Here is a 21,083-nt window from a genome sequence, read left to right as displayed (position 1 = left end):
GTCTATTCACTGAAGGATGGAATCCTCTTCCACAGGTTTCCAACCAATATGGCCTTAAGGTTTTTTTTGTTTTGGTTTTTTTTTGCGAATTATGCCCGCAATACTTGCTGAAGTCATCGATCCATCTTGTTTTAGGTCTCTTTTGTGGATGCTTTTTTTCAAATGCAAGCCATTCTATGACCACCTGCCATCAGTTCTTATTGCTATGTGACCAGCCCATTTCCATTTCAATTCTTCTACTCTCTTGATGATGTTGTATACTTTTGTTTATTCTCTAATCCAAGTGCAGGTCTTTCTATTTTGTCTTGTAATGCCAAGCATATATCTTTCCATAGCTCTTTGCACCACTCGTAACTTTTTATCAATTGTGAGGCTAGTGTCCACGTTTCGCCAGTATATGTTAGAGCAGGTAGCACACAATGATCGAAAACGTTTATTTTCAAGCAAGGGGGGGGGGTGTTCTTGATCATTATGTTTAGCTTGCCGAATACCTGCCAACCACATTTAACATTCTGCATATTGAATATTTATTGTGAGTATGTTTCCAATTTTGCTCTAATCCTAATACAAGTTCTAATTCTAATTCTCTAGTTCTAATTTGATGCAGTGAACAACCTCTAATTCAGTTTGTCCACAAGAGCATGTTTATAAGTATAATCAGATATTATAATCCTACCTTCATCTTTTTAGTATTGAAGGATAGTGGTTGACCTCATTTTCATTTCTAGTATTATCACCTTGCTGTACACAGAAAGTAGCTAATGTTTCTTTTCCTCATTAGCAAGCCAAGGAATTAATAGACAAATTAAAAATGAACTAATCATGTATCCATGTTTTGCATACACTGAACTGTGCATTCATTGTGAAAAAGGGTATTTTAGAGTTTGGAACATTGAATTTTAAGTGGTATTTTGTTCAGTCAAAATAAAACTTATGGGGGGGCAGCAAAGAAAAGATTGGCCACTTACATTAAACATTTGTAAAGCCCATTTGTGTCTTCAGCAATAAGAGCTATAATGAGAGCAATGAGAACGAGATTGGAAAATGTATACAATTTCTTACATAGAATAGTAAACAAGAAACATTTTCTAGCCTCATTCTTTTACTCACTTAAGAGAAGGATTGATTTTGTTTCAAGAGCTCTGAAGAATGCCATTTATTGACTCCATTGTAGCATGTAATGTCACATTCCATTTTAAGTGTGGGTTTAGTGCTGTTCAATGCAAGGTAAGTCATGTGAAACTGGCCAAAGAAAGGAGTGGAGGGTTTTTTGGGTTGGATAGAGCCCCATTCTGTTCTTGACCTGCTCCCCTCTGCCATTGGGGGTGTGCACTCTGAAATCCCTGACCTGGGCTATGGGCAGTTTAAATGAAAGATCAAAGGGCAGAGCGGGCATCTCCCGTCCTGCTGAGGTGGGCCTTTCCCAGGCTGTCACACTGTGAGGCAACCAAAGGTTTTGTTCTGTCAGGAATCTAGGCCCGGTCTGTGAGGCCTAGTCCTCCTTTGTCTGGCCTGAGAAGTTTGAGGCCCAGGTTAAGGATCCAGTGTTGTTCAAATGATCAAAGGCCTGAAGTCCAATCTTTCTTTCCATTTCCTTTTCTTAAAAGCATGAATTGCACAAGTATCAAAGAATACCATTGCCATGGCTTTTCTGTGGTGCACCAGCTCTAGTCCTTCAATGTCAAACAAAAAAAATGCAAGTGCACTCTGCTTTAAGCCCAGCTGCATTGCTAGCATCTCTGAACATGTTTTACAAAAAAAACAGAAAAAAAAAAGGGGGGGGGGGGGTAGGGAGTTAAGGATTAAGGTCTTTAGGTTTGTTGAATTTAAAAGAGGTCTTTTAGAATAATGTGAGTTCCTGTTCCCTTCTCTGTTTTCTTCACAGGAGAAATAGTGCATTTCCAAATCAAACTAAATAGGGGACAATTAGTTTTGCTGGAAATTAGAAAGCAATCAAAATTCTTGGACTTATCCATGGTTTTTAAAAATGTTTTATGAAATAATGTTTATTTTAAATATAATTTTAAATGTATATGTCAGCTATAAAAATACTGGCATTTAAAATTTTGAATTTGTAAAAAAAAAAGTCTCAATGAATTCAATTACATTTAATTTTAAACAGACATTTATAAAATTGCACTGTTAGAATTCCAGATTTTGTTAAGATTATAATTTTATGAAATTCAGTTCCATCATTTCTCTTATGCTTACATAAATATGGGAAATATTCTTAACACTAATTTTAATTATAATCGTTTTTTCTAATCCAGTAATCCAGTTACATTGTAATATGTAGTGTTAAATATTTTTATCCTCCAAATTTAAGATTAATTAGAGAATCTGAATCTGAATTAGTAATATTGTGGCTGAAATCCCACTAACCTACATAAGCATATACTGAAAAGTGATTATGAATGTATTTTTTAATTTTAAAGATCCAGTTTCTTGTTTATTGACAAATGCCTCCTGGAAACCTTGCCATTTTGCCAAATTTTATCTGGCAACATCTGTATTGTTTCAGGGAAAATACAGATTTCATATATTTTAAAAAAGTATTAGTGAGATATTATAGACCTAATTAAAGAGAAGCATTTGAAGATTTTTTTTTAACAACTGATATTGTTGTACTTTTGCCTTCTATACTTTGAATTTTAATTTTATTGATTTGCAAACTTCAATTCTATAGCTCGTTAGAACCAAGCACATAAAGAGCTTAGAGAAGTAAAATCAGCAGAAATATCTGAGACCTTGCTTTCATATTTAATAATGGTATTTGATCATAGAAATACTGAATCTTCATTTTTTTTAAAAAAAAGCCTTTTGAGTACAGACAAATTCTCTAAATAATGGCAATTTGAGTGCATTGACATAATCAAAAGATGAGTATTCAATGAAACATATCTTTTTATTTTGCATACAAAAAATCCTGTAGATTTGCAAAGGTAATCTACGAGTGGACTGACAAATTGTCAACTAGATATATCAGTTGCAGTCCATTTTTAGTATAATGGCTGTTGCAATTTTTTTCTATCAATTAATGTAAGTCTTAAATCATATTCAGATGCAAACAATGAAGTTAAATATTGAATGTAAATTGTAAGCATGTATTTAAAAGAAATATGTATGATATTCAAGGTATTTTTAAATGAATTCTCAATATCATATAGCTTTCCTTGTTGAAATATACATATTTCACTAGCATGAATAAATAAAACAGTGGAAATGTTTGAAATATGCATTATCGTCCAGCTTGCCTTATAGGTTCAGAATTTTTAAGCATGCAAAATACAATTGAAAAGATTAGTTTTCTGGATATCATAACATACCTGAATCTTACTTACATATTTTATCTGTTTCTTAGCAAGATTAGACATAATACTGGAAGGGTAATTTAAAATGCACACAGGCTCACATAAGCCTAGAAACCTCAAACATTATTATAGATAATACCGGTAGGTAAAATTTAGGAAAAATGTTGATCTGGTTTAAAATTAAATAGAGTTGATGCTTTTTAATCAGTTCACTATCTTTTGCCATTATTAGGAAATGGTTTAATGGTTTGTTTTTTTTAAATCGCTCAGTATTTTCCATATGTTTAAGTATGGAGGGAATGGTAGAGTGCTTCAGCAAAAATATTTATTTCTTTAATATTGAGGGAAAGAAGGAATTAATAGCAGAAAATTTGGAATTGTATTCAAATAAGCCTATTAATTGATGATAGATGGGTAATATATTTAGAATCTTAAAAATGCTTTGGAATAATTATGTGCTGTCAGTAGCTTGTGAGAGCAATCACTCTGAACCAATGAAGCAGTAACCAGTGGTTCACAATCCAGAGAGATGAATATGTAGAAGTTCCAGAGAAAAACTTTGCATGCAAAAAACAGTTTATGGACTGAATTAACAAAAACTAGCAATAGAAATTTTGTGCTGTCAGTTTTGAAGTGACAGCTAAAGATTGGGGGAGGAAGCAAGTTTTTTCAGCGTGTGTGGCTTACAGCTGTTTCATGAGATCTACATGAGCATCAAATCAATCTCAGGATAGCCATCTGATTCTTAAAATAATGAGAATTGGTATACAAAATAACTCCATTATTTAATTAATGAAATACAAGTGGGTCATTTATTACAATAGCATAATTGTTTAAATGTTTTTCTGAAAAAAATATCTATCTAATTATAGCTTGGTTTTTGTACAGAGGATTCTGTATACAATTTAGCTTGGCTTTTCTACACAGGATTCTTTTCCTATGTTAATTGTGATTGCAAAGGAAAAAGAATAATTGCATTTTTCATAAAGTAGTATGCATGTGTATTTAAGTTTGACATTTGCAACCCAAAATCAGCCTGAATTACCAATGTTTACTGAATTCTCCAATTTTGCTGATTCTCCATTTCATGATCTTTGGATGGACGACTTCCTTGTCTCAGTGAGGTCTTTAAGAGATTGTGGATTGATAAAGAAGTAGTTGCAAGAACTAACAAAGAAATGTCATTGTTTACCAAAAAGCAAATTTTTCATCATAAGAAATATATTTTTAAATTACTCATCTTCACAACATTGAATCTTTTAAAACACACTGGAAATGCTGGAACAAGATTTGGATGCTTTATAGTTTCATTACAGGAAAAGATCTCAGTATATTTTATAGACATTAGTCAGAATGATAAAAGAGGTATCAGTATAACCAAAGCTATATGCTGTGTGAAATATGAAGAAACTAATATCATTCTTGATGGTTCTCCAAGATTGATTGCTTTCATGATTCCTACTACTTTGCCAGTAAAAATCAGCAAATGCTAATAATATCCAGTCAACCTGTAGCCTTCCAGATGTTACTGAACTACAACTATATTGTTCGCAATTGGATATGCAAGCCAGAGCTGTCGACATTGTCATTCAAGAACATCTGAAGAATCATAGACTTATCCATCTCCAGTCTGCAACATATGCATACCCTCATGCATCAACTGGAAAAATAACACATTTTAAAATAAGTTTATTTCTTGATTCTAAAATGTAGAGCTGTCTAGAATTAATACAACCTTATTGAAGGGAGAAGCAAATCCGTGCAGAATTACAAATAAGAGAGAGACTCAGAGCGAGCAAAAGCTATGCTCCCCAACAGCATAAATTACTTGCAGTTAGGAGCAAGCCAAAACAGCATTAAGATTTGCTTGGCTTAGGAGACAGGAATGTGCCAGAGCAGTTGAGGAAAGATGCTAAAATCTTAGAGGTGACACTATTTATTTATTTGTTAAATTTCTAGGCCGCCCAATCCCGGAGGACTCATTGAACTTCATAATGGGCTTGGTCCCCTATGACCACAGGGCCCATGGGCTTCCAGGGTAGTAGTCTCAGAGTGGATCCGATCACGGTTTTAAGAGGCTACTATGAAATGCTGGGTGTATCTTCCCCAACAGTCACAGTTTCAATTGCACTGTGGCTGAGTTGATGATCTTTACTATGGGGAATGGTCCCATAAACTTTGGCCCCAGTTTTTTGCTAGGAAGTTTTAATCTCAAATATTTTGTGGAAAAGTAAACCTTCTTTCCCACCCGGAATGGCCATTGCGGAGCCTGGTGTTTATCTGCCTGTTTCTTATAGGTTCATGCCGCTTTAGCCATTGCATTTTCCCAGGTTGCTTTCAGCATCAACATCCAATCAGTCAAGCTGACTGAGGAGGGGGGATCCCTTGGATACTCAGGCATTGGGACGAAGTGCATGCCACTCAGTACTTTGAATGGCATGAGTCCTGTGCTACTGTGAACAGCATTATTGTACGCGATCTCAGCAAAAGATAAAAGGTATGCCCAATTGGACTGCCGATAGTTTACGTAGCACCTCAGGAGTGCTCTACCATGGTGTCAGTCTCTCTGCTGCCTCATTGGTGCTCAGATAAAAAGCTGAACTAAGACCCCGAGAGACCGCAGGAACTCCCTCCAGAACTTAGCCCTGAACTGGACTCCTCTGTCTGAAATAATTCTTCGAGGTACTCCATGCAATCGGTAGATATGGTTCACAAACAGTTTAGCCAGCTTGTGAGCCAAGGATAGTCCGCTGCAGGGTGTGAAGTGTACCTGTTTGGAGAACAGGTCTATACAGTCCAAATCACCGTGTTTTCTCCACTTTTCGGTAATTCTACTATAAAGTCCATTGCGATATCCTCCCATGGCCTAGTTGGCTCTGCTACTGTTTGCAGCAGTCCGGGAGGTTTCCCCGGTCATCTCTTCATTGTGGCACAGATGGTGCAACTTTTCATGTAACTATCCACATCCATCTTTATGCCAGGTCACCAAAATTGCCTCCAGGCTAAGTGTAAAGTCTTTAGGAACCCAAAGTGGCCTGCCAGTTTGGTGTTGTGGCTCTCTGGAGAATTAGGGTACGTAGAGATTCCGGGACATAGAATTTTGCCCCCTTCCATGTGAGGTCATCTCTTTTTGTCAAGATGTGTTGGTTGTTTCGGAACCACTCTGTAAGCAATTCGGTTTTGAGTCCCGTGGTTAGGTCACTTGCTAGTTGGTCTTGCCGGTCATGGCGTTGCCGCCTAGTGGTTACTTGGGCAGCTATTTGAGTAGAGGGAATGATGGCATCCACTATCTGCTCCCGTTCGCATTTGTACTGAGGCATGCAGGAGAGGGCGTTAGCTAAAAAGTTCCTCCGCCCTGGGATGTGTTTTAAAACAAAATCAAAACGGTTGAAGTATTGAGCCCATCGGACTTGTTTGGGTGATAGTTTCCCCGGGGTCCTGAGCACCTCTAGATTTTTGTGGTCAGTCCAGACTTTGAATGGTTTCTGGCCCCCTTCCAGGTTAGCCGTGCCCATCTCACCACGAAAGCCTTCTTTTCCCATGCGGCCCATCATCTCTCTGTCTGTCAGCTTGCGGGAGGTTTAGGCACAGGGTGGTAAGTTTCCATGGTTATTTCTTTGGAGTAGCACCGCTTCCACTGCCATGTCGGTGGCGTCTGTCTGGATCATGAAAGGTTGCTCAGGGTCAGGATGCTTCAGCACCGGCTCCTTTGAAAACATTTCTTTTAGAGTTTTTCGAACGCCTCTTGGCAGGTTAGGTCCCACTGTAGGGGTTGTCCCAGATGAGATTTCGTTCCACGTCTCCTTGTTTTCAGGAGGTCTGTTGGGTTTGGCAATCTTCGCAAAGGAGGGGATGAATTGCCTGTAGAAGTTCGCGAGTTCTAGGAAGCTTTGTAGCTGTCTGCAAGTGTGAGGGGTTTGCCAGCCTAGGACAGCTTGTACTTTGGCCGGGTCCATCTCCATTCTCTCATTTGACACTTGGTAACCCAGGTAGTCTAATCGTGCACGGTGGAATACACATTTTGATACCTTGACATACAGGTTGGCTGCCAGACGTTTTTCCAGTACTTGGCGGACCAGGGGTATGTGGTCGTCCATGGTCTCAGTGTAGATGGGGATGTCAGCCAGGTAGACAAGGACCCCCTTGTAGAGGTGGTCATGCAGCACCTCATTTATTAACTGCTTGAATACCGCTGGGAGGTCCTGCAGTCCAAAAGGCATCACTTTGAATTGAAAGCTCCTTGGGGGGCAGTTGAACGCTGTTTTCTACTCATCTCCCTCTATGATACGTACTTGGTAGTATGCTTCTCTGAGGTCTAGTTTGGTGAACATTTTTCCCTTGGCCAGATGAGATAGCATGTCCTTCATGAGGGGAAGTAGGGTATAGGTTGTGTATGCACACTACATTTATCCCTCGAAAGTCCACACACAATCTCATAGTTCCATCTTTTTTTTCTTTGAAGAGGACTGGCACTGCAACCCATAGCTTGGCTGCCTCGATGAACCCCCTTGCTAGGTTTTTGTCTACATATTTGCACATCTCTTGCATTTCCCGGGATGTCATGGCATACAGTTTGGGCTTGGGTAGTTTTGCCCCGGGGATGATTTTGATGGCTCAATGTGCATCACAGTGGGAAGGCAGAACATCGCACTTGGCCTCCCTGAATACTTCTGCAAGGTTCTGATATTCCCTCGGGATCTGTTTGGCCTCTGGGGTTTTGTCGGATGTGGTTGCCAATTTTTCTGGTGGATTCTTTTGCGGGGTTTCCTCTGGGTGGTGATTCTGCTTGCTGGTGTGGGAAGGATTGGAGCCCCTTGATATCTACACCTGCAGGTACCCCCTAGATTGTTGGACCCCACTTGTCTAGCCATAAAAGTTCTGGTATGACTGTGCCTGTCATTTTGGGGGCTATTATGAATCAAATTACTTCCCAGTGATCCGCTAGCTCTAGCCTCACTGGTTCAGTCAGTGGGTGGCATAGGCTCCTCCCATTAGGGATCCATCGGCCTGTTCGAACCGGATCAGGTGGGCCAGTTTTTTTGTTCTGATCCCCAGTTTCAGGACTATGGTTAGGTTGATCAAGCACCTCATGCAGCCTGAATCTATTAGGGCGTGAAAATCCCCCTGGTTTCCTGTTTTGGGGGCTGTGAGACGTATTGGAAAAAGTAAAGTGTCAATTGGTTCACTCACCATTGGGTCATTTTCTCCCTTGTCCTCAATGTCATAGGATTCAGGCAACTGGTTGTCATTGCCTGGGGTTCCACCACTTTCACCTGGGGGGAAGGGGCCTCTGCAGCTTGGAGGGCTTTCCGGGACGTGTTGGTGGTCCGTTTGGGGCCTCCTGGGCATGCCCTTGGCGGTGGGTCTGATCTTGGTTCCGGAGCTGGGGTTGGGCACGCAGATGCCATGTGGCTCATCCCCCTGCATCTGTAGCATTTCAGGGGACTGAGAGAGGGTTGGTCTCAGGGCCCACTGTGGTGCTGTGGTTCCCCGTCGCCTGGGTGGTTTCAGATCAGGTTGACCTCTCTTGCATCCGGTTGCTTTCTCATGTCATTGGCATGCAGACTGCTGTCAACTTTTGTTGCTACTCGGAACCACTCAAGAGTGTCAATTTGAAATGTCACGGTATGCGGTTACTTGGCAATTTGCTTGTCCAGGCTTATTCTGAAAAACTGCACCAGCAGCCATTCTGGTAAAGGGGGTAGCATTCCTATGACCCTCCTAAATTCACAGATGTGCTCTTTGATGAAGCAGCCCCTCTGCTTTAGATTGCTGAGTTCCTCTTCCGCATATGGGTCCTCCTCTGCCTCCTCAAATCTGGCCTCTAGCAATTGCAGGAAGTCATCTATGTCTTCCTGCAGTTGGGGGAATCTCCTCTTGTGGAGGGCTGCTAACCAGTCCCTTGCTTCTCCCTCTAGCCCCTCTGCAATGGTATTCACCACGGCTCTGGGGGATGGGTAGAGGTGCCCATAGCATTCTAGGTGGATATCAGCTGAATCAAGGAATAGAGCTAGCTGGTCTGAGTCCCTGTCAAACTTTCCCCTGAATTGGGGCAGATTATTCGGCCCTACTCCTCCAACCTCCTGTCAGCCTCTATATGCTTGCGCCCTATATGGCTGGTCGTCTTCCTCACCTCTAGTTCTAAGGGAGAGAGGGGGTTGCCTGCCCTGGGCAGCCTGCCTGCTGCATGGGAGAGGCATTGGTTGCAGTTTCAGACTCCTTCTATTGGGTGGATGAGGGGAGCTGTGCTCCAGTCTGTGTCTCCTCCCCTCAACAGGATCAAATGTTCCTCCCCTCTCTTTTGGGCGGCATGATGGCCCCTCATCATGAAGGGGGGTCCAGTCAAAATCCTCCCTCTGTTGCTCTATTGCACTCCCCAGGGATTCCATCTGGGGCTTTCTGAGCCTGGCTTGTGGCCAGTCCCACCTCCAGTCCACCCTTGCCAGCTCACTTGAGACTCTTCCCTGTATCTGGGAATAGGGTAAGGGAACTCAACTTCAGCTGCCTTAGGGGCTAATTTCCACCAGTACTTAACCTTTCTTGCTTCTGCTGCTGGGAAAGGAATCACAGCTTGGCTGTCTGGAGCTTTGATGTCTGGAGCTAGCCGCATACCTCCAGCTGCAATCAGACTCTCTCTTCAGCCATGATTGCCTAATTTTTCCTCCAAGCACCCCAAATATTGGGGGAGTGCTTGGAGAGCCCGGGGTTCAGGAAACCCGGAAATCTTGATAGATTTTGAAAGTCAGTTTCGGTTCTCTGTGAAGTTTCCAAAAGATGAGCTAATTAATTCACAAATCTTGAGACAAAGTTCAAAAGAAATCCATTCATTTATTAGGATCAACATTTCGGCATGTTCTTCTGTGGAGCCAAAACTAATTTTCACTTTATGCCGTCTGAACTTACATATGTCCATATATACTGAAAATGTGCTTTACAGCAGAGAACTTAAGAGAAAGAAAGGGTTGCAGAGGTATTTATATAACAAACACATTCTTCCTCCTATGCTGACCAAAACATTGTTTTTGTTAACTCATTATACTTGGCTTCCAAAGTCTGTCTGAAATGTTGCTTGTCATAGGCACATAGGGGACAAAATAATAATTAATGACAGTCGTAAATTGAGATGCCTCCCTGACCAGTCCCGAATTTATGATTTATTTTCTTGTGTGTATTAAGCAATTTAGTCCTATGGGCGTTCTTTTGCTGGAAACAGATCAAAAACACTGTAAATCATGGCCACATGACCATGGAATACAATTGCCATAAAGAAGAGCCAATTGCCAAGAATCCAAAATACAGTTATTTGATTAGGAGGGGTGTATATTTGTCAGAACTCTGGAACTGGATGATAAGTAGCTTTTGGGGATTCCATCATTACTTTAACCAGTCATAGGTTGAGAACTACTTGTATTCCTATTCTCAAGGGTTAGGAATACAAGTAGGAAGTAGCCAGGAAGAGATGAAAAGGGTCAAATAGAATTCATTATGATAAATACCATGCAATTCACATCGCAAAAAGTTTTGTTGATCATATTTTTTATTTGTGGCTTCTTTCTTCAACGGCATAAACAAAAGTAAATCAGTTTGACAGCATTAGTCCTGCCTGTCAGAAGTCCATTAGGATGTCTTCTTTAATTTTGCATATTTGGTCCAAATCATATTCGACCTGTAAATGCAAAATTGCTTAATGGTGTTTGTTCTAGGGAAAAATACATTGCATTGAGGTGATCTAATAACTCATCAATCTTTCTTCTATGACATCTCTCTCCTATAATGTTTTCTACCCTTATGGGGCATCCATATTATGCAAAGTATTACTTAGCAAGTCAGATTTGCTACTTGCCATTAAAACAACTACATAAAGTTTTAGAGAATGAGGCCTTTTCAGTTGATCTGCTACTCTCTGTTTCCAGATAAAGAGTAACTATTCTCTGAGAATAGTTCTCCATTGTTTCTAAGAAAGCTTTATTCTGCTTTCAATCCAAAGACCCAAGCTGGCATAAAATGGTGAGGTGGAGGACAATGTCCTGCTAACTAGCAGGATATCTGAATCAGGATACTTGACACTTATATTGTTCTCTTTTAATTTACATTCTTGATAATAGAACTATCAAAAATGTCATAAATATAAAAAGAGTCTTGCTGGATCAGGCAATAGATCTATCTAATGCAGCTTATTGGATCATACAGTGGTGCACTTAATGCATTTAGGAAAAATAAATGCTAGATTTAGTTGATAGATGCTTGTCATTGTTACTTCTTTATAACCACTATTTGTGGTAGCAATAAACAGCAGTCAAAATTAAAAACCATTGGTATACTCTTCCATCAAATCTTTCCAATTCTCTTTTAAAATCATCCAAATTGGCTGTCATTACCACAGCTATTGGCAGCAAATTTCAGTTTTAACTTGTATGCAATGTAGTAAAAAAAACATTTCCTTCTCTCAGTCTTGAATCTCCTTCCTGAGCAAGTTGATTGAAAAAAAATATAGTTGAGGCTTATCCAGCATCCTCTGGAGAAAAATAACTTTTGAGATCATCAGTTTAGTATTCTACATTTGGATTTTTGTAAAATAAGCATGTCTTCACATTCTCATCAAATTTGTTGGATAAGGTGTTGACTTCTGCAAATTCAACTTTATGCTAGTGTGTTGCTGAAAATTTTGAATCATTTGGCATATATATTCCTGCCCTTTGTGATTGCTGCTATGGGTAATTAGATGTATTCTTCCTCCTTAGGAAACAAAGATGTTATCTTTCCCCCTTTCTGGAAGGTGTTTTCCCATGCTTCTATTTGCCAATCAGTCAAAATTAGACAATAAAAGTATACATTGAGGTTTTTAGTTGACTCTGTAAAAGTGGTAGCATTTATAAACATTTTAAAATATTGTAAACTTTAATATTTTATGAATTCCAGTAATCGATAGCAGGTAACTTCATTATAATCCTATAATTGATAGTACATGTTTGCACTTGGAAGCTAAGCAGAGTCAGGTCTGGTTGATAACTGAATGGGAGACCTTCAGAAAATACTAGAGCCCTGGACCAAACTGAGAAGTTCAAAAAACATATTGAAAGAAGACAGTGATCAACAGATGGATGTATTATCAAATTACCTGGAGTCATGTTCCAATTGAAAGAGATTGAAATACATGTTTGTATTTTCAATTATGCTCAATTTCAATGATTTAGGCTTGTGTTAACAATCTCTATTGTTGAACCACCATTTTCTGTCTGAAAAAGAATTTATGTCTAGGAAACATTGTTTTACATGCTAATATAGATGAAATATTGCTTCCCCTAATACCTGTAATGTGGGACGGGGAATATCAGCCCTGCAAATCAGATTACGTATTTGGTTTGGAGTTAACTGTCATTTTTATCATGATGCCTGAGTGGTTAGTGCTTGGAAGCAGTTCTCTGCAGACTTTTTCCTCCCACTGAATTGTTTTCTCTGTGAAGGTGAACATCATGGTAGAGTTCAGGTTACTTAATCCATTTCTTAGTGATCCAATTTCAACATGTGTCTATATTAGTTGTTATATTACTACAAAGTAAGTCTTCAACTTATGGCCCATAAAACACTTCTGGCCACGCTACATCCACACACACACACACGAGATGTGATTCTTCTCCAACTCACCCCCAGGCAACTAGCTAGGTTAGTTAGTTAATACTAGTTATACTTTATATAGAGTTTGTGAATGTGATTATTGTCCCTCTTCTTACTTTCCCCATCACAGTTCTGAACAATTGTGTTTCAAATATAGATATTTTTTGGTTTACTATGATGGTTTAATTGTTTCATAATGAAAGTAATGGAATGTTTCAGACACAATCTTTATGAAAGAATTCTTCACATTTTCAGATACTATGCACGTGGAAATTAAACAAGAACACAATAACAAGTAGACTGAACTAACGATAGCCATTAAAGAATCTTCCCAATATATGAATGCCAAGGAAAGTGAAAATCAGATATTAGTAAACAATACGAATAATGTGTCAAGTGTGAAAATCAAAACATCTTGCAATTTTTGAACCCTGCTTTTATGCTAACAAATACATATTCACTTATATACAGCAATAATTAAAGATATTCTTTTTAAGAAATAGTTTTTGATATAGTTATTGTTTTAAAAAATAGCTAATGCTAAGAAAATGTAGCCTTGGATTTTCTCCCTTACTTTATGAATGCCAAGTCTGCTAAGAGATATTTTACTGGGCTATAAGCCCAAAGAGAATCCAGTAGAAGGACAGATGTAGCATGTGTGATCATTGCTTTAAACATATTCCAATTGTTATTTCTGCTTTTTTCAAACTTTGCAGGTGCTAAAGAAATCGATATTGCTGCTACTCTGGAGCATTTGAGAGATCAAAGACCTGGAATGGTTCAGACAAAGGTACAATCATTTTTATTTTAAATACTAATGCATGATTTCTATATATTGTTATTTAGAAATAAGTAAAATTAAATTATAAATGGTTAAACATATGTAGATTTTTTAAATAATGTAAATAAACTAATTCTTGGTTTTTATAAAATTCTTAATTATTGTTAACATGAAATTAAATACATATTTAAATTAGTAAATAAAACAGTTTCTAAAACAAACTTTATTTATTTATTTCTCTCAGGTACATTCAAAATATGTTCCTGTAAGCAAGGGGGTGAGCAACTGTGGCCCCATTATGATCTGTGGACTTAATTCTCAGAATTCATGAACCAACCGTGCTATCTTACGAAGTCTGGGAGTTGAAGTCCACAAGTCGTAAAGGGGTTGTAGTTGCCCACCCCATCATAAGCTATATTGAAAAAAGTTAAGTAATCAGCAATATTTGATACATTTGAAGAAAGTAGATTAGGTTAAAGAAATTTGTGTCCCAATAAATTATCTATAGAAAATATCCATAAAATTTCCATGATAAAAATACTAAGATAGAAGCAGCAGGATGTTTGAATCAAAATAGACTCTCATAATTTGATATTTGACTAATAGGAATTTTACCAGATAGATAAAAATAATAACTAAATAAATTGTATCAAGGGCATAACTATTTACTAAAATACATTGAGTGTTTAGTTACATTTATTTTCCTGCTTATAAAAATCATTTCCAAGATTAACAACAATGGGAAATTAATGGGTTTTTTTAAGTTGCAACGTAACTAGGTTTTTTATTTTTTAGAGACAGGATATATTGATTATATGTGCATTTATAAGCAGTTCACTAAGAAAAAGTATTGAATAGAATATATTTCCCTCCTCAGCTTTCTTTTCATTCACTTATTTCATTTATAGAGGAAAAAATAGAGTTATATGTAGCCCTCAATTTACAACCAGACACTTAGCAACCATTCAAAATTACAACAGACCTTCCCAGAGCTACTTGTGACCTGGTTTCCAAGTGACTTCTCTGGTCACATGATTGTATTGGGGTGCATGGTCCCACCATTTTAAAGAGAATATAGAGAATCACTTTTGAACATCATGGATAGGAAACCAGAACTGTGCAATAAACTGAAAGAAGTTGTAAAGGATGAGTATTTTTAAAAAAAATCTGTTGCAGATCAAGAATCAGAAGAAAGCAATCTGAATATTAGAACAAACTAGAAATTGACAATAAAAAAGAAAAGCCATAAAGAAGAAACAAAAAGATCTTAGGAAGGTAACGATTTCTGAGAGCTGTTAAAAGTCACAAGAAGCAATATTACCACAATACCTGTAAACCCTTAGCCACCTGGATAATCTTGGGCCAGTCATTTTTTTTCAACCCAACTCACCTCATAAGATTATTGTGGGAAAAATCAGAGGAGGAAGACATGTTTTATATGGCCACTGCCTTGCGTTATTTGTAAAAATAATAAAAGTAGAATACAAACAAGTAAATAAATAAATTTATAAAGATACTGAAATTGAAAATAGACCAAAAAAAATCTTCAAAAAGACTTCTGGACTCAGAAGGAAGTTCTATCCTTAAAAAAGTACATTAATGGACAAATAATAACTGATTCAAATGTGACAAAATGAAGATGGAAGGGGTACATTGAATACTGAATTGTAAAGTTGTCAATATCTTTAAAATGTTTCCTACTTAAGGGAAGCTCTTGTACTGGAAAGTGAAGTTAGTACAGTACTCTGCTCATTACCACTTATTACAAATGAGGGAAGAAATGCCATCAATCTGTCCTGTGCTAATGATACTACTTTGATAGCTGCTAATGCAAATGATCTGCAAGCTTTAGTAAGGAAAGTCAAAGAGCACAGTGAAAAAGCGGTTCTAAAATTAAATATAAAAAAGGCCAGGGCAATAGATCTTGCAACTAGCCTCAGAATGAACAATGAAAATACTGAAGTATTGGGTAGCTTCGTCCTTTTAAAATTAATTACCAACAGTAAAGAAACCAACAATGAAGTAATATACCAAAGACTAGCACTTGGTAGAGAAACCATGAAGGCCTCACAAGACACATTCAGATGCCAGGATGTATCCATACTTACAAAATGAGGTTCCTCCGTGCAACTGTAAGAGTTTATGGAAATTAAATTTGGACTTTGGACAAGGAGTATAGAAAAGCATTGATACTTTTGAACATTGGTGCTGGAGAAGAATCCTGAGAATGCCATGGATAGCCAAGAAAACAAGCAAATGGATCGACCCCAAGTTCTCATTCAAATGACCAGGCACAATATGCAAAGAGTTGTTACCCTTCCCTGATCCATCACAAGACCCTCGCTTCACACAATCAACATCTGACCCATCACAAGACCTTGATCTGATGTGACCCTCACCTGATATAACCTCACCTATTGACCACACAAAGCCCTTATAAACAGGGAGAGAAAGAGAAGGAGAGAGGATTGGAAGGGGAAGAGGAAAAGCAGGAGTAGGAGAAAGGGAAAGGAAGAAGGAAGGAGAGGAAGAAGTAGAGAAGGGAGGGAGGGAGAAAAGAAAGGGAAAACAAGGAGGTATTAAAAAAGGAGGAAGGGATGGTAAGTAAAGCAACCAAAACTGTGCATTATAACTTATTAAATGAAATAATAAATGTATAAGAATGATAAATGTAAAGAAGAATAACAATTATGTGAATGTATACTTAAAATGGTATGTAAGAGAATAAAAAATAAAAAATTCTTTGAAAAGAAAAAGCCCTTATAAACAGATAAACTTTGACATCCCGTAAATTCTACTGAAAATGTTACCTAGCCTGGCAACAAAATGCTCCGAAACCAACTCACAAGCTCAGAGAACGAGCCTCCACCCTCATCCTATACCTGAGTTACAGATATTTGCCACTATTGCAAAATCTGTAATGCTGTGAAAGGTGGAAGAAAACCAGAGAAGAAGGCAACCAGCAGCAAGATGAATGGAGTTAACTGTAGCCACAGTGGATATACATCTGGCAGACCTAAAGCATCTTGGAGACAGATCTTCCTAAAGAGAATCTATGTATTCGCTAAAAGTTGACACCAATTTGATGCCACATAATCATATTATTACCACCTTAAAACCCAGACAAACCACCACTTACTGAGTTTCTGTACAGGATTCTGCGGAGCTATTTTCCACTGTTAAAACATTAAGATTTAATCAACTTTCCTTTAATCCATTTAAAATTTATCATGAACAAGTTACCAAAATATAAAAAGATAAGAATTCACCTATAATTCAGTAATCAACTGATTCAATTTCTTCATTTAAGAAATTTTATTTATATTTACTATTTTATTTTTTTAAAGTAATTGTATCTATTTTTTGTTTTTTCAAACATAATAGAATCTTCTGAGTATAATAAGACTGCAGGTTTTAGATAAAGAAGTGCAGTGCTGTGTGTATAAAATGAATTCTTCCATTAGGGAAGAATTCTATATTTTGGAAATAGAGATATGACAATAGATTGAAAGAATACGAATAGTATATTTTTTTCTGTTCTAATATGAATCTCTAGAAAATGTATATGCCCAGTCAAAATGAGCCTCTAAATAAAAAATAATAGTGAAATTTCAAAAATTTAGGGATTGAGGGTTTTATATTTGATCATTTTTCAGATGGCAGAAACAAAATGCTGTACCAGAATAAACCACATTTTAAATACATTAAACATGCCGAAGAACGTGAAATTAATTTCATCATTTTTGACCTGAGCAATAAATCTACATACCTCATGAAATTGAATGTATAAGTGCAAGTCTGGGAGTTAAACTATAAAAAATCAGAAGGGGCAATGTTCCAGTCTTTTGAAAACCTTCTAAACACATGATTAAATAAAATAACACCGCTATTTAAGTCAAGATTACTGGTATCTATATCTGCCCAGAAATAAACTGGGAGTCCAGAACTAAGGATTCAAGCATTAAAGTCAACAAATATGCCTCATATTGTTAGGGATATTTGACAGAGAAAAGATCTAGGAAACAAGTTTGACACCTATTTTCCATATCTTGCTGTTCAGTTATCCACTTCATACTGACAGGATTTTCATATATTATTTATTGTTCACAATCCTTTCACATCAGTGAACATCTCGCAGTATTAAATAGTGGTTCTTTCAGTTAAGGTCACTTTTAATAACAATGATCAAGCAATGTGGAAGATTGCTCACTAATCTAACACTGACATTTAAAATAATAATAATTGAACTGTCATGTCCTGAATGTTTTCATGAGAATTTTCTAGAAATGCCACAGAATATCAATTCTGAATGTTCTGTCCACAGGAACAGTTTGAGTTTGCCCTGACAGCAGTTGCAGAAGAAGTGAACGCAATACTCAAGGCACTTCCACAGTGAGCAGCCTGTGGTCTGTTGATTGGAGGTTTCTAATGTGGCTGGATGGTCTCTCTCTTTCTCTTTCATTATTCCTGGTCCCTGTGGATGTTGTTGGAAATGTGACCTGATTCTAATTGTGTGTCTGCTGTTGTAACTACATTTTGATTGGTCCTTTACAAATGTCTATTACCAGGTTAAATTCAACCAAGAATTTGTATATTATTTTGGTTAAAATAATCAGAAATAATAATACACCAAGACCTTACGTGACAAGAACAATCCCTCTACTTCTTTTACATCAGTGAAGTCCTAAATTTCATGCTTTGAAAGCACATGCACATCTTGTTAATAGAAAATATACACTGTTTTAGATAAGCAGTACAATAAATGTATGTCCAGCAACACATCATTCTCTTACATTTTTGCCATTTTTCCAAAACTATAAACTCGGGTGGGAAAAATTAATATTTTTAAAAGCACTGTGATTGCTTCAAGCAAGCCCATAGTATAATCCCTCATGTTTTCATAAACATTAGTTCAATTTATATTTTAAAAAACTATGCGTTTCATGCTGTGTCTTAAGCAAACAGATTTTTTTCCAATTTTCTGTAATGAATAAAAGCAAATCTTAAGCTCAGTTCAGGGACCTGGATGGTTATAACAGCTATGGAGGAAACGTCAGTCCAGTTAGTAGGAGCCCAAGGTTCAAAAAGCACAACAAACTTTTATTATGTGTTGCTACCCTAATGGGAAGAAAGTAGGCAGAATAATTTAACCTCAACAGATTTTTAAAAGCCCTCTACTGACTTCGTGTTGGTTTTCTTTCTATTTTTATAACTTAACATTATTTTATCTTTTTAAACAACCAAACTGTACACTATTTTAAAGATCTTAAGGAGATTCTTCTAACTGCTTCTTATCTGTTGAATTGCTAGCATTGTTATTTTAAACTATAGCAAGTTCTTTGTTTGATATATTCTTGAATTTGCAGAATAATTATAAACCTGAAATTATCTGTTTTCCCTTCTGATTTTCCCTTCTTTATCACTTATATTTATTGAAAATAATTTTTTTCAGGACTACTGCCACTGTAAAATAATCTGATAATGCCCTGTGAATCATACTTAAAAAGGAAATGTTTAGGTTTCCTCTCTCAATTGCTCCTTTGCACATGCAGTAATTTTTTTAAACATTTCCATGTGCCTAGCGTTTGTTAATTCAAGAGAATGGAACAAGTTTTTGGGACATGTCTACATTTATTTGAAATGTAAAGTAAAAAAAAATACATTTCAATTACTGTATAGTATGCTACCTATTTATTTCTTCTAACGCTACTGGCATATATTGTGAATTTCATTCCATAGTACGAGTATACATTTCCAGGAAGATCACAGCAATGATGTTGTGAATTAAATTACACATTGCAGTTCTTGGGCACAATTCATCAAACATTTTCATTGGGGCTTACATAAGTATTCACCAGCCGCTATTATGGTATCTTCTCTCTTTAACCTTGCAAGCTCCATTGAAACCTACAGAAAACCTGTAGCAGCAACGATTGGAGTATTCAACCCAACTATCTCAACTGTTTAATGTAAGCTTAAATGCAACCTTCTAGTAATTAAAGAATTGTTTCAAAAAGATTTAGATGTATTAACCACTATGTATTTTTCTTCACATTGTTTGTGACATATATAAAATGCTTGGTTTGCATATTTCATTATTAGTCTTGCAAAGCAGTCAAAGTGGATTCTTTTATCCTCTTCGTATATTTATTTCTTGTACATTCAATCACATGGTAGTATGATAATACCAACATTTTACAAGTAGTCTAGTAATAAGTAAAAGAATAGCAGAAAAAATGTCTTTTCATTTGACAATTTATTCTTAACAAGTAAAGAATAGGAATTAAGGGAGATAAATCAATTATGGTGATATCTGTCAAAATGTGTATTAGGCTTACTGGAATTAAACAATATACTATGCATTCTTTACAGATTAACATCTACATCAAAATGAAGATAAACATTCTAAAGAGACAAGTATCACATACTTCATAATTAGATACAGTATTCTTGGAAATATTGTGTTACTAACCTAGAAGAAAATAATTTAGGCCATATTCAAATGTCTTACATTTATAAGATCCAGGACAATGTTGAATTGCTTAGAATCTCAATAATATTGTTTCAGTCTGATTTGAAAGGAGCTTATCCAGGCTGGTTTCCAATGGTAAGCAAATAATCTTTGTGGGTTTTTTTCTGTTACTCATTGTTCTTACCACCTACAAGAGGCCTGTCAAACTGGTGGTCTGCGTGCCAGATGCGTCACATGTAGGCCTTGCCCACCCGAGCTCCACAAAAGCAAAAAAGGTAATGATACATCACGATACATCACGAGATGTGATCGAGTTTGACATCCATGATCTAGAAGGTTCTACTATTTGAATTTGCCCGTACAATTTAAATCAGTCCCTCTCATGAAGTGACTAGTACCCTAGCAACAAAGTCTACTTTCAAGCATTTAGCGACAGGTGACTATCAGTACTGGCAAACTATGATTTGTTGTTTCCCACAAGCTAAAATATGAAACCAGGTCATAGATTTTATCATGTAATTCAGACATTGTTGAAAATTACATTTGTTGCAACTTTCTGGCATATTTTTCACTTTCCTTAATGGCTTTCACACACAAAAAGAACGAGATAATTGCATGCTAGGGAAGACTATGCATTTGCATATCATCTTTTGGGATATGATTGTCCAAACAGTAGGTAATACATCAATTCTTTTGTTAATATTTTGTTGTTAATGTGTTAATATTTTGAAATTAAGATGAAGCTGAATATGTTCATAAGAGTCCTGATATGATTAATATATACAACTGTCTCCTCAAACATAGCAGATCCCATCAATTTCTCTTCTTTAGGAAAAGTGGGGTAAACCCAAACTAGCCCGTTATCATCCCTCAAGTTGGTATATCACAAGTGTCTAATAATACT

At 36.9% G+C, this 21,083-nt stretch overlaps 1 protein-coding gene across 1 annotated transcript in view; it reads left to right on the top strand.

Moving 5' to 3' along the window:
* PTPRN2 (protein tyrosine phosphatase receptor type N2) overlaps positions 1-18,103 on the top strand; it is a 530,861-nt gene extending 512,758 nt beyond the window's left edge. The window contains exons 20-21 of the mRNA XM_032234973.1: positions 13,643-13,716; positions 18,032-18,103. Of these exons, the coding sequence (XP_032090864.1) occupies positions 13,643-13,716; positions 18,032-18,103 (146 nt within the window). The remainder of the gene's footprint in view (positions 1-13,642; positions 13,717-18,031) is intronic.
* The last annotated feature ends 2,980 nt before the right edge of the window (positions 18,104-21,083 follow it).

The sequence above is a fragment of the Thamnophis elegans genome, chromosome Z, assembly GCF_009769535.1.
Source record: "Thamnophis elegans isolate rThaEle1 chromosome Z, rThaEle1.pri, whole genome shotgun sequence".
Lineage (NCBI taxonomy): Eukaryota > Metazoa > Chordata > Lepidosauria > Squamata > Colubridae > Thamnophis > Thamnophis elegans.
The sequence above is the reverse complement of the archived record's forward strand: the minus strand, read 5'-3'. Positions and strand labels throughout refer to the sequence as shown.